At 32.5% G+C, this 14,945-nt stretch overlaps 3 protein-coding genes across 5 annotated transcripts; 2 read left to right on the top strand and 1 right to left on the bottom strand.

The window, feature by feature from the left end:
- Positions 1 to 785: 785 nt before the first annotated feature.
- Positions 786 to 4,621, bottom strand: LOC123716303 (probable glucosamine 6-phosphate N-acetyltransferase). Of its 3 annotated transcripts, none has more exons than XM_045671972.1 (7): positions 4,473 to 4,621; positions 4,041 to 4,196; positions 3,746 to 3,965; positions 2,931 to 3,058; positions 2,456 to 2,517; positions 2,214 to 2,354; positions 786 to 1,263 (listed from the first exon to the last, which is right to left on the bottom strand). In XM_045671972.1, exons 2-7 carry the CDS (start codon positions 4,062 to 4,064, stop codon positions 1,245 to 1,247), a joined length of 594 nt encoding a protein of 197 aa, XP_045527928.1. In that variant the 5' UTR covers positions 4,065 to 4,196; positions 4,473 to 4,621; the 3' UTR covers positions 786 to 1,244. The 3 variants fall into 3 exon arrangements, with proteins under 3 accessions (XP_045527928.1, XP_045527929.1, XP_045527930.1); XM_045671973.1 differs by having other exon boundaries at positions 4,463 to 4,605; XM_045671974.1 differs by having other exon boundaries at positions 4,468 to 4,605.
- Positions 4,622 to 4,749: 128 nt separating this feature from the next.
- LOC123716302 (complex I intermediate-associated protein 30, mitochondrial) lies at positions 4,750 to 11,821 on the top strand. The gene is made up of 5 exons (XM_045671971.1): positions 4,750 to 5,186; positions 8,396 to 8,613; positions 9,396 to 9,581; positions 10,893 to 11,037; positions 11,689 to 11,821. Exons 1-5 carry the CDS (start codon positions 4,886 to 4,888, stop codon positions 11,766 to 11,768), a joined length of 930 nt encoding a protein of 309 aa, XP_045527927.1. The 5' UTR covers positions 4,750 to 4,885; the 3' UTR covers positions 11,769 to 11,821.
- On the top strand, positions 5,302 to 8,100 carry LOC123716301 (intracellular protein transport protein USO1-like). The gene has a single exon (XM_045671970.1). The coding sequence runs from the start codon at positions 6,172 to 6,174 to the stop codon at positions 7,756 to 7,758; it is 1,587 nt and encodes a 528-aa protein (XP_045527926.1). The 5' UTR covers positions 5,302 to 6,171; the 3' UTR covers positions 7,759 to 8,100.
- Positions 11,822 to 14,945: the final 3,124 nt, after the last annotated feature.

Here is a 14,945-nt window from a genome sequence, read left to right as displayed (position 1 = left end):
ACCGTCCACCGTAATAGAAAAAAAATTAGAACTATTCTGTAAGCGCCTGTAAAATGCAGGTCCATGAATATTTTTTCCGTTTAATAGCTTATGTATATAGATTCTAATTCTTAAACAAAACACCAACTAGGAAATATTAATAACTAAAAGCTAATTATTATCCTGCGAAATTGTAGGAAACTGGCTGTAATTTTATCTTTGAATGTTTGTATTATTGGGAGTACGGCATGAATATAAACAAGTAACGGATCGTTGATAAAACGATTCGATACTTTTTATATACAATACAAATGACACTTACATGGATACTACGCGTTAATTTCCTATCATCTATATTTAACATATAGTATCCATATGAGGTTTCAATTAATGTTTTGTAAAGGTGTACTGTCGGAATGTGTATTTACATTTCTTGTAAATAAAAGTTTTCATAATGTGTGCATTTTTAATGGGGCGTGAATGAAACGCAAATTAAAAGCGATACGTTTAATATAAGAATGTTAGTATTAAATTACAAAAATATTAATTCCAATATTTAACGGACGGTTTTTCCATAATAACAAAAAAACTATCCGTTATTGGCAAGTAACAATAAGCAAAGCTAAATGGCGTAAACATTTATCAAAACTTAAAACTTATCTGCTGAGACATCCATAATCAATTAGATACCCCATCAAATATAATTTTCGCAATGCGAAATATATATTTGATGGATAAAAAAATTGACCCTGCGACTGTAAACACAAAAACAACTTTTCAGAAATCACAACAAACACATTTTTTAAAAATATTTATTATCAACTATACTAAAAGCTGAGGAATCTGGTACAATATTTGCCTATTTCTCTAAATATAATGCTCGTAACTGGAAAGGGATTTGTTTAAAAAAAAATAAGCTTAATGCGCCGGAGTAACATTCACTGGTCGTTATCGTTTTGTTAACTATAATGAATTTTAACTGATTTCAAATAAACCCGAAAACGGGCTACAGTTGGTATTTTTTATACATTTTTAATAAGTATAAACCAAAGAAAACTCTGCTATCAGCAAATATTTATAAATACGAAAGCTACCTAATTTATTTGGTAACATAATTTGGACATTGTTCAGATTGTACCATTTGCGACTATATTCACACCGTTAAATTTGACGTCTATCTTGTAGTGTTGTTGCGAAATCCGTGTCGAGCTGTCAATGTACACTTACAGTTTGGAGCGCAAGTCGGATGACCCAACGGCTAATTGTCAGGATGGCTCTTCAAACCTGAAAATAATATTTAAAATAACTGACCAAAATCTAATATCTTAAGGTTATAGTTGTGATACAACTAACACTTTAATTCTGGAAGTAGTTTTGACTGTATATTTTATTTTAACTAATTTAAAACCACAAAGACTCAATGTTACAAAAGAAAAAAATATGTAAATCAAGACTGAGAAGTGTTATTCATCCTGCTATTAAATTTTTTATTTGGTGTAAATTTAGTTAATGGCGTATTAATTAGAGACAATTAATAAAAAATACTTATATCTATGTAGTCATAGTTACACTAACTGTGAAAAAGTGTTTGTATTGTTATAAATTAAATTTGGCAACTTTCATTGTTACCAAGGAAAAATACTATAATAGGAGCGAAGTGTGAAAAATTATCTACTATATGCAACTTTACTGAAAGTGGTTAGATAAAGTTTAACAGAAGGCCATAATATAATTACCATATTATATTTTATACAATTATTTCATTTTACCTTATTACTACTAAGATTATGATTATCGTATCATTGCTATATTTTTGTTATTAATGGCTTCGAATCAACCGTGGTAGGAACAAGAAAAAGATGGCGCGTAACCGAAAAATGTGACGGTAAATTTATTTCCAACGCCGATAAAGAAATTTCACTTCAAATATATTAATTTAACTTTCTCTTTTTTTACAGGTTAATTTATAATTAAGAAAAAATATAGCTAGCTATTACACAGTGACCTAGTTAACTACTGGTCTTTAAAATAACATTTGAGCTAAAATAGTAGAAAACAACTACAGCAGTTAAAATTTAGGTTCATTGAAATCCAGAATGTATTTTTGCAGGACACATTTAAAAAATAATATCTATTTACTGTTGCCTCTATGTAACCAAGAGAATATAAAACAACATAATTTGCTTATTTAATGTATTAAGTAAATGATAAAAAGTGTAATTATGAAAACTCACCGCATATTCATAGCATTAGAATTGCCCGCCTCAAGTTTATAACCAAGAGTTTCATAAAACTTAATTAGCTTGTCCTTGCAATCTAAGGACATTTTGTAACAGCCCAACTCATGGGCTAATAGCGATACTGTCACTACAATACTGAAATAAAAATAATAAATTTTTAACATAGTAATCAAGTAAAGGATAAGTATTATGCAACATGAAAATTTACAACTATATTTCAATCAAAATATTCTTACAGTTTTCCCAGTTGTTTTCCTCTGTAGGTATCATTCACTACAACATCTTCTAAACGGCCTCTCTAGAAAATACAAATTATGCTCAAGCTAAATAATTTATAATTAAGCTCTCCGATTAAGAGTTGCAAATTTGGCAGCCGTCAGTGTACATGATTCATAATTTTTATTATCATAAAGTTCATTACTCAGAATAAAAGAGAAGCATATTGTGCTCTTGTAATAAAAACTTGCCTATGAAACAGTGTAACTATCACAATTGACTAATTAGTTATTCTTAATTTAAAGTAAGTAAAAATTATACTTATTCATCAATCTGGCTACATCATATCATGATGTGACTAGTTTTAGTTGGTCACATAAAAAAAATCCACAATCAAGCAACTACTAACATACATCACAAAGTTCACTATCATTTGATATTCTTAATTTAAAAGTTATGTATAAGGTGAAAGGTATTGCATTTACATGAACATACCAAGGAACAGTTATGTATGAACTTTTGTTCCACAGTGAGTGTGGCTGCACCAATGATCTTTGCCAGTCTCTTATCTTCTATGACTGTGACATAGTACCCACCAGACATTTTCATTTGAGTGAATCTTTCTGTAGAAAGGAAAGTTTGAGTAAATGTAAAAAAAAAAACAAGTATGTATGGTATTTATTTAAAATATAGATCAAAGTATGTACAACATAGTTGATTTATAAAATTTTAATTTTAAATAAGATTTGCTCAATGCTTTGCATTTATTATCAACAAAGTATATGAGAAATGTAAAACTAATTTTAATTATAATTTACACATAGATTAAAGTTGAAGTCAACTCTGACAGGAGGGTGATGGCGAATTACCGAATACTCTTAACAGTTAAGTCCATCAACAACTGCTTACAAAAAATATCAATGTAAGATTTGTAATTTCTCTGTAATAGGTCGGAAATGCACTCGTGAATATTCAATAACCATATGAGTGTCCATGGGCTGCAGTATCAATTAACATTAGGTGAGCTTTCTGCCCACGGAATGCCCTAAAATATTTAATATTATCTAATTATTATTCAATACTAAATGTCAACAAGATTAAAATGCCAACAGACTCCTAGGTGTGGCAAGGTCATTTTGAGCTTGAATGTAAACCTGCTTTTAACATTTAATTATAAAACTGGTACACTAATGACCTTATTATTATATTATAGATATTGGACATATAAATTTTAATTCAACAATAATTTTCTCATCACATTATTGTAGCCATCTGTGCCTTTAAATAAAACACATTTATAGTTTACTTACCATCAAATTGTTTTTTTGAAATATTCCCAGTGCTTGTTAATTGGCTTAGTAATTGTAGAAAACCTTTATCATAATCTGACCTCTGGAGAGGTCTGACCACCATCCAATCCTCCCCTGGGCTTGCCGCACTTATTTTTGGTTTAAAAGTAGCAGGACTCTTAGTAAAATCTAATTTCTGTAATATTTCTGGAGGGTAGAGGTACTCTGACAGTTCCTCATCCTAGAATAGAAATTGCAACAGTATTAGAAAAAAACTCAACTGTAAATAAAACTTAAATAAAGTACCTATACATACCCTGTAGTGTTTCTCCATACCCATATTTATAGCACAATGATGTGTTATCTTTTGTATTATTACTTTATGCCCACATTATCTTTAAGACTCGTTCAGTACTAATTTGAGATTACGCTCCGTAAAACGTAAAGTACTTACAAGTACGTGGCAAAACACCTATGAAAAGAAAAAGTGAGAGGAATAAGTATATCAAAAGTAATAATAATTTGTACATACTACTCCCACCAATTTATTTTATGGCGTCGCTGTTGGTACAACTTTGAAATATTATTCTATTGGTTCGTGTAATGAGAAAAGTGAAAGTAAATAATTTATAATAATACGTCGAACTTCAAGAGTAATTTAATTTTAAAAAAAAGGCTTCATTTTATTTAAATCTAAACTTTGAAACAGACGGAAGTAATGTATTAGAAATTACATACCTTACCTTACCTTATAACAAATATTTAGAATATTAAAACTATGCAAATTTAAATAATAACTACTATAAAGACTTATATATCAACTTTAATCTTCAAATACCCCTGTGTAGTGTGGAATAGTTGTCACAGACTAGAACTGAGTTTATCCATAATGCTGATTAGTAAATATAATATACAACATATATGACAAATAAAATTTGCTTTTGCTACTACTAGCCGACAATAAGTCTTTGAAACAACAGCAAATAGTATTTCTAGCCTGTGACAGACATATTACAAGGCAAGTCTGTGCCAGACCTGTAGCAAATTGTCAGTGTAAAAAAATTCGTCTTCGCATAATGTAAATATAAATAAAGTTAAATAGAAATATCGTCATTTTGATTAGTAACGTATAATTTAATCATAATAAGAAACCATCTAATAATGATGGCATTTCACAATTGTAACAAGTTTAAGGTTATGTATAATTATCGGCAATTCTCTGTATTAAGAAAAACTAATGATAGTAGGCCACTGTTAAAAACACATAAGCATATCATTAAAATTCCTGAGCGATTTGAATTTTGGGAAAGAGATAGAAAAGGTGGCTATAATACGAAAATAAAGACGGGGCCTTTAGAAAATATCAAGAATGGCTTCAGAGAACTTAAATATGAGCTCAAGTTATTTGCCAATGAAGTTAAAGATTACTTCACAAAAGATCCTCTATTACTAGCAAGACCTGGTAAGATCATATTAATACAGTTTACGTTTTTGGGGTTTTTTAAATAAAATGCAAGTAGAAGTATTTTTTCTAACCTATATAAAGTAATGCTTTGAATTATTTTAATTGAGTAAAGCAACATCTTTCAGCTGCAGTCTGATAATTCTTAAAATAACTCTTCAATTTCATGAAGATTCCTATTAGTTAAAAACAGCAGTAAGCAGGCCATCTTCACAAACTTTGAGCCATCTGATATTGCAATAAAAAACTGATTTTATATTTCCAAATCAGTCATTGCATACTTTTATAACAAGTTTATTATGTCACATTGCTGGTGTTTTCAATTAAGATTAAGAATCATTTTATGTGTCTTCTTGAAACACATGTTTTACCATAAGACAAAATTAATACTTAGTTTTATAATAAATGGGTTCCAAATTTATCTACATATATTTAGAATTTAGAAACATAACTTGTTCTTTTATTAAAGAACTATTATTATAATTATACCAGCTCAAGTCTGTTCTGTCTTGTTTCTTTCCCTATAAGCTAGATTTCTTGCAAGTCTTCTTTATTATAACTACAATATTATGCTCAAATTTTATAAATAAACTTATTAAGACAGTCTCCCAGAGAATTAAATGTAGAAGCCCTGGAAAAAACCTCATCGAAATATTAAAAAAAAACAATTTTATAGGAATGCCTTTAATATTGGTAAATCTTCTTTTTGATAATATGACAAGCTCTATGTCTTTTGTAAATTTGTTATAACATTTGAGCCATAGACAAGAAAAAGTCAAAATCGTACTTCCGGTATTGTATAGTATTACTGTCAATGTCAACTTTTGGTTTTGACATCAAATAATTTCGTTATTCAAAAATCAAAACTATGTCCGTTAATTGTGTTGGTTGTGAAATGTGAATTAATTTTGTTATTTTTTTGTGGAGATAATTCTTTAACTTTAATATAGACTTTAAAGTTACCAACCATCAAGTGAATATCCGAATGTATTCTAATTCTAAACCTTACGAATCGCCTTCACTTCGTACTAACAATAGTGCTTTTGGAATAATTTTTCAAAAAGTACAAAGTATGTTTAAACACCCAGTTCCTGAGAACGAGTTGAATTTAAACATGTCATCAAGGGCAAGTACGGTAGCTTCCGATGATAGTTTTATTACTCCTGTGTCATCCATGGGAGATCTTATGACTCTATCACCTAAGAAATCGGATGACCTTTTAATAGACGAAGTCGATATTACAAATGATTATCTGACTGGTACAGACTTTGACAGTATATGTGATGTGACGATGCGAGAAGTTCAAAACTATGAATCAAATATATCTATTGATGAAACTAGTTTGGATTTTCTAGCCAAATGTAGTGAAACCAGTCGCAAACACAATTTCATTGATAGAGGTAAAGAAAGCCTTTTCGTCAAGTTTGATCCTCTGTATGCTCAGAAGAAGATGGTTGAATCATCTGAAGGTGAAATTCAAGCCGATTCATTAGAATGTGACATTGGATATGAAACAGGCAGTACTACATCTATTTTGACTGATACAGTTATTGAAACTTTAGATAATTCAACTTCAGTGAGCAACCTACAAAGCAAAGGGTTTATGAATAAAGACAAACCTATGCAAATGGTAACACCAGTTATAAGCTCTGAATTGTCACGACCAACTCCTTCTCGAACAAAATCAACACCAGCTCTTGTTAGAAGTGTATCTGCTATTTTACCTAGTCCAGTTGTTACTGAAAAATTAATTAATTTCTCTGGTAGTACTCCACCAGTTGCTGCCCCTCGTAGCCCAAGAAGTAGAAAAACAACACATTATGGAGAACATGAAAATGGAAGACTACAGTCTTTAAGAGCAATTTTGCAAAATCAAGATCATGAAGTTTTGCAACTGAGACAGGATAATAGAGAACTTAGATCAATGTTACAAGACATGGAACATAACTTTACACGTTACAAAGAAGAAATGGAAGTCAGAGTAAAAAAATTAACAGAAGAAAAGAAACACTTTATGGACAAAGAAGATCAATTATCCCAGCAATTACAAGATAAACAATTAAGCAACAGACAAATGTGTGTAGTGATGGAGGAATATGAAAAAACTATATCTGATTTAATTGGAGACCAGCAACATGAAAAAGTGCAATTGCTTGAAACTTTAGAGAAAATTACACAAGAGAGGGATGAAGCTGTGAAGCACTTAGCAAGCATGGAGAGTTCCTTCAATGATCTTTTAACAAAATATGAAAAATGTAAGAGTGTTGTTATGGAATCTAAGGGTAGGGAAGAAATTTTGAATAAAAAAATTGATGAATATGATGAAGGCATGAAAAAGTATGAAGAATTATATAACACTCTCAAACAAGCTACAACAGACAACCTACAGAAAGCTAATGAGATGTTAGAAAACTTAAAGAAAAGTCATAATGTTGAGATTACTAAAATGAATGCTACTATAAAAAAACAAGAAATTATGATTTCATCCTTACAAGAGTCTCTTGCTCAAAAGACTAAAGATAATGAAGGATTAACCAGAATATGTGATCAGCTTATCAATCAAGTCCGTTAGACAAAACTGACAAATTGCATAGTCCTGATTTAATACTTGACATTCCTTTTTTAAATTTGTCTTGTGTTAATAATATATTGTTTCTAATTGATATGAGTTGATTATTGCATATCACATTATTTTAATTTTTATAATTAGGTTTATGTAAAATTATACTCTGTGGCAGCTGTGATTATGGTTGCTAAATTTACTTTCTCCGTAACTGTATCTATGGTGCTTTGTAATAATTTGATTGTTCTTTTTAGACTACATTTAAAAGTATTTAATCTCTAATTTGAATGACAAGTATTCTTATGTTGTATTATTAGTCTGTATGTGATTACCACGAATCTGAAATTTTTACAAATAAAATTACTTCAACAAGTATGTTTTATCAATCTTTCTACTTTTCTGAATGTGCAGGATTATATTAAATTTTAAATAAAACTTAATAAGATATATACTTAGTAGTCCTAATAATAATAATATCACACTTTTATTAATTACAAATATAGCATGTTAATAATAACTCAAATACCATACAAACTTTTTATATTTTTAAAAAGCATAGCTGCACTGAATAGACAATTTTTTTATACAATACAACATAAAGTTACGCACTAATTTCTCGCACCTGCAACAAATTATTTCTTTTTAGGTGAAACTGACCTTTTGTGGTGCTTTAATAGTCCAGATGTGTTGGATAAGTTTGTAACCACAAGTGATAGTGACCATAATGAAGGATTCAGTCATTGTAAATTAGATATGAGTCCAGCAGGGCGAGCTCAATTCCATGGTTACCTGGACACTAGAATTCCTAAAGACGGCCGTATTAAGAAATCTGGTTATTGTTCCATGCGGTCCAAAAGGATAAGAGTGAGTATGAAGTTTCTATTCAAAGTAGCAACGTCAATTATTGCTTCATAACTTGACGTTTTTTTTTAAAGTTGCACTTATTTTATAGAACCTAGTAAACCGGCCCCTGTACGTGATTTATAAGTGGAAATTGAACTATACTACATATATACAATCTAAGCGTAGTTAATCCCCGTTGCGATGATCATTATTTAGGGTTTACGATTTGCTAAATTTAATTAAATCCGTTAGGCCCTTTGTTACTCTATACTCTTGCACTATAAAAAAATGCTGTAAAGTTTCTATACGTTGTTACCTCCGTATTACCAAATTAAATCTGACAAATGCTTATCAACAGAGAAACAGAGTTAAATTTGATTATTTGTTAATTATAGTATTAATATCCATGATAGGTTTTATCGCGAAATCATGAAAAACTTTGTCAAAAAATATTTATTTTGGGTAACTACTTTAGGTTAAGTGATGTTTATGGTTATTAAAAATAGTTTACGGCCCGTTGCCAAGCCTACCAAATACACACAAAAAGATTAATTGGAATTGGTCAAGCCGGTCCTCCGAACTTTGATTAAAACGCGACGGTGAGAATTATGTATATGTAGATTAAATACCAACAACTGATTGCGACAAATATGCTCAAAAACAACTAGACCTATTTAAAAAGTTCTTTCACAAGAAAAATGCTAGTATGCGATGTTATCCTCGGAACATATAGATGTTCGTAGCTGGAGTTTGAACTAACAGGCAGGTTGAACTGGTACTAAATAATGCAAAATATTTTACAGAAATCTTTCAAACGAGATTCGACATACGACTGGAATATTTACAACACGCTAGTAATTAAAGTAAGAGGAGATGGCAGATCGTATTTATTAAATATTTCATGTGAAGGATATTATGATTTAACATGGAACGACATATACCATTATGTCCTATACACAAGAGGTGGACCATATTGGCAAATAGCTAAGGTATTTAATATTATCTATGGTTTAGACTAGTGTATATATAGAACCTCTTTAATCAGTATAAGTCTCGACATATGTCACACAATAATTATTTATAACCAAAATGTTCAGTGGCTGGTTGTAAAACCTGTTTGGTCTGTGCTTCAGATTTATGTATCTGTTTCGTGATCATTAGCTTTTCTAATAGGCAAGTAGGTGATCAGCCTTCTTTTGGGTCTAAGGCAAACAGGTTTTCTTATGATATTTCCTTACCATACGAACGAGTGGTAAATGCGCACATAAAAAGACCATTGGTGCACAGTCGGGAATTAAATCTACGACTTCAAGTATGGGAATCGCAAGCTACTAGGCCGACACTGCTCGGTTATTATAATTACGCCAAAGAAATATGTATGTGTCGTTCGCGATTGATCGGTTCAAAAGAACCAGATCTTCAAATCCTCGCTAACGAATGGGTCACTTCGTTGAAAATGATTCGTTCGCTCAATGAGGTCGCGACTCGCGGTGGGTCGTAGCGATCCATGGGAAACTGAGCTATGAGACGAAGTAACGAACGAACCAAGCGGGAGCGGACGATGCGGTATTTAAAATTTACGAGAGAGACAATCGAATATGATTCTTAAATGTAGGTAAATTGTAGCTAGAATCTATTTTATACTTTTAGTTTGCTTCTAATTAAGTTTAATAAGCTATTCTATGGCGGTACAAATACGGTTCAATTTTCAATATAAGTCGCGGTTATATTTTTGTTGAACTACTTGAAATACGCGTGAAAATAATTAATTACGAAAGTTTCTCTTTTTTAAAATAATAACAAAATAAGTTAAGAGCTAATATTTATTAAGTAAGGTATTTCAATAATTTATATTTGTAAAGTTTAAGTAGGTAGTAGATACTAGGTAGGTACACTCTACTTAAATTAAGTAAGGTAAATTAATAATTAACATGTGAAATGATGCCAAGAAGTACGAAGTGAAAAGATAATATAAATCGTAACATAACTAACTAATAATAATATTTTCAAATCTGACCCGATACAACCCGAAACGATTCAGTACGTAATGGCCTTTGGTTCGTATGAACTATGAAATTGAACAATTGGGTCGAACGAACCAGATCATTTTGTCAATGGCTCAGTATTGATTCAGATCTTTCAGATCGAGCGAACGACACATGCATACAAAGAAATACCATAGGGTAAACTTCTATAGAATAACAATGACAAGTCATTAAACGTCAAAAAACAGTTGACAATTTGTCATTGTAATTATTTACACAAGCAATCCGATATGTTTTATTATTTTCCAATTACAGATACCATTTTCTAAATTTGTACTTGGAGCCAAAGGACGAATTCAGGACAAGCAAACAAGGATGCGATTAGATAGGATCACTCATTTTGGGATCGCGTGTGGCGATAGATACGATGGTGTTTTCAATTTAGAAGTAGAGTATATAGGTTTGTTCACACATTATAAATTCCTGTAAACTCCTAATTGGCCGTCGGGTAAACATAAGGCATTTCTGGGTCAGTTTATTTTTTTTAAAGTAGATAATCTCTTACTCTGGGTCGTATTTAGGGAAGAGCGCTGGGCCTTAACAAAACAGCCCTACCATAGACGGGAAAAAAATTCATTCAATTTCGACTAGAAAACTGTATTGAGCAAGTCACTGAAGTGACAGCCCAGCAACGCAACGAGTGTCCATGGGCAGTGGTATCACTTAAAAAGTGGTCCTCCTGCCCGTTTGCCTCATGTTACATACAAAAAAGTTTTTGTTTGATATTTTAGTAATCTACTTGATTTCGTATTAAATTATTTATGTCAGTCAAAAATTATTTATTCATATAGGTAACACAGTGTAGTTATGAACGTCAATTAAAAATAAATATACATAAAATGCTACTAATTTTATATTTACTGCCAGTTCTCAAATCAAGGGCGTAGAACGGAAGAGAAGAACTGGCAATGAACTCTCCGCCAATCTTTTTAATTGCATCGCTGGGTTGAGCTTAAGAGTTGAAAATATCATGCTTAAACACCAATCTTGATTATTATTAATTATGGTTTTATTTTTTGAATAAAATTTAATTCACTATTATTAATTTTAGGTTTAGAATACGACCCTACACATGACGAAGAATTTGCATATGAAATGTATAAAACCGAGAAGTTTATTGTTGGTGTCTAAGATTATCCTTTTATAAATTGTATATAGTAGATTATTAAATAAAATATTCCTAAGAAAAAAAAATCTTTTTTTTATGCCACTAAAGTACCCAACAAGTAAATCTAGACTATCATTTATATTATAACTAACAGAGAAAATAAAATGACAGAGTGTCAGCACACTTGTTTTTATTGACTGCGTCTTCCAAAAAAAGTAAATTAAATTATGGCTGGCTTGGCTTAAATAGTTTCATCCCCTCCAAGTGGCTGGCATTTACGGTTGGTTGGAGGGGTGGTTAACATGGCGGCTTGGCTTGGCAGGATGTGACGGGCGACGTCATTTCCGTTACACTCGGCCATCCTGAAGCAGTTGGAACAAAACCCACATTTATTAGCTCTGTAATCAATCAATCGCTGACACTATCAGATACAGTAACAATGCTTTTATAAGGCCTTAACGAATCGGCCAATACTAATCCAGTAAACCTCTTATATCCACGTAAGCCCACTAATTTAGTTACCACGTAAGGACCGGAATACAAGTCGTCAAGTTTAGTGTTAATTTTGGATGCTCTACAAGTCGGTGCTTGTTGCCATTGCACAAAATCACCCTTCTTATAGATGGGAGCAGATTTTCGTTTTCTATCAAAGTAACTTTTAATTCTAGCACTCGCTTTCAGTATCCTATCAGTTGCTTCTTACAACGCGACCCTACTGGTTCAGGAACACACCCGGGAACCGCAATATCACATACTGATCTACCAGCCCGAGCAAACATCAAATCATAAGGCTTGTTAGTAGTGGTGTTATTAATTGTGTTGTTAATTCCCCAAACTATGTCGGGCAAAAAATTAGCCTAGTTACTAGAGGCTTCATCGGGGTCTGTGGCTCGTAATGCATACAGTATTGTCCTATTTGTACGTTCCACTTGACCGTTAGAACGCGGACAAGCATTGAGAGTATGTCTAAATTGTTCATCGTTCGAAAATTTCTTAAAGTTCCTACTCGTGAACGCCTTTCCGTGATCGGTGACTATGTGATCAGGGAAGGAAAATAAACTAAATATTCTTCGTAATACACGAATAGTTTCGATCGAGTTTACAGTATGTACGCGTTGGCCCAGCTATTACAAATTTAGAAAAACCGTCTGTAATAACTAGCATAAATTGATAACCTTTATTTTTTTCGCAAAAGGGCCAATGTGATCAATATGAATAATTCTCAGAGGGTTTAGGTATGGGATGGACTTTACCTTCTTTTTAGCAATGCAAACACAATGAAGACATGCAGTCAGATATTGCTTGATAAATGTAGTAATTTTAGGAAACCAGAATTAGTTTTTTATTAATTCGCTGCAGCGATTAAATCCTACGTGACCGATGTCGTCATGGTGCATTTGCATTATTTTCCACCTGTCCTAATTTGGAACCCAACTGCCATTCAAGGTTTTACGATCAATAATTTTGTTATTATTTTTTATTTCCTATCCGACAGTGTTATCTTTTAATAGACTAACGATCGCGCTCAACTGATCGTCCGGACATTGTACCGTATAAAACCAATCTGTGACTTCTAGACGATTCACGTTCATAGCATCAACCGGATGTCTATTAAACGCATCCACATATTTCAGCTGTTCTCCCGGCCTTTACTCGACACTTATATCATAATCTTGTAAAGAAGGCCACCACCTCACGATACGTGGTATAATGATGCGTTTAGTAAACGTAGCGCGAACTGCTGTACAGTCGGTAACAATCTTAACCCTTTCCCGAAGATGTATACATGAAAACGACGCAAAGATTCCATGGCCGCAAGAGTTTAAAACTCATAACAATGATACATACTTTCTTCTTTACTTGTCACTCTACTAAAATATATAACGGGGTGCAGCGTTCCGTCCATCTGCTTTTGTAGAAGAATACCGGCTATTCCCAATTTACACGCGTCATGTATTTCCGTAGAAAGCGCGGTATCATAGAAAGCTAACACAGGCTTGGAACACTTTTTAAGTTGGTCAAAGCTATTGTTTTGATCACTTCTCCATATCCACGAAGCGTCTTTTTTAATTAAATCAGTTAAAGGACGGGCAATCACAGCGAAATAGTAAAGAGTATCCTCATCTTCCTCCGACATTGACTTGTCAGGAGGTCGAAAAACTTGTGGTCGACATCGTTTTTCCCACTTCTGAGCATAACAGAGAAAATAAAATGACAGTGACAGCACACTTATCTTAATTTTAAGTTTAGAATACGACCCTACAGATGACGAAGAATTTGCATATGAAATGTATAAAACCGAGAAGTAATAAACTTCTCGGTTGGTGTCTAAGATTATCCCTTTATAAATTGTATATAGTAGATTATTAAATAAAATATTCCTCAGAAAAAAAATACTTTTTTTTTGCCACTAAAGTAAAGTACCCAACAAGTAAAGCTAGATTATTATTTATATTATTACTAGCAGAGAAAATAAAATGACAGAGTGATAGCACACTTGTTTTTATGACTGCGTCTTCCAAGAAAAGTAGGCTTGGCTTAAATAAATTCATCCCCTCCAAGTGACTGGCCGTTGGCAGTTGCGGTTGGCAGGCATGGCGGTTGGTTGGAAGGATGTGACTAGCGATGTCACTTCGGCCCCCTCGACATATTTTAGGGAGAAAGACAACCCGACGCATGGACGCTTCACTGTCATTATACTGTTTTTCATCATACAACTTATACAATTGTATCCTTTTCTTGTGTAGCTCCGGAGTTGCTCAGTCACAAAAGGTAGGTTTCTCCGAGAGCAAAAACGTTTTTGGAGTGAACACATTTTTGAATTATCAATAAATGAATCAAAAAATGTGTTATATAAATTAGCTATCGCAGTGGTGAATCACCCACTGGGCATCCACCATCTAGTCACAATATATCCCCAGGCTGACCTTCGTATTATGAGTGGCAATTTTTCGCTTACTGGTTCTAATAAACACTTTGTCGAAATCGGCACAAACGAAGCAGGTGTCACTAGGCACCAGCGTCAGAGGCAGGCATCCTCCCTATCTGTGGACTTCCGCAATATTAGAGGATTATAACCCTGGTTATAACCTTTGACCAATATAATTTCTGGTTACGCGTAGACTGGCTATGTGATGACCGTCCACGATAGGGTCGTGGTCATCACACTCTCTATAGGTCACTCACTCTTATAGGTCCCA

Source organism: Pieris brassicae, chromosome 11, assembly GCF_905147105.1.
Source record: "Pieris brassicae chromosome 11, ilPieBrab1.1, whole genome shotgun sequence".
Taxonomy (NCBI): domain Eukaryota; kingdom Metazoa; phylum Arthropoda; class Insecta; order Lepidoptera; family Pieridae; genus Pieris; species Pieris brassicae.
The sequence above is the reverse complement of the archived record's forward strand: the minus strand, read 5'-3'. Positions and strand labels throughout refer to the sequence as shown.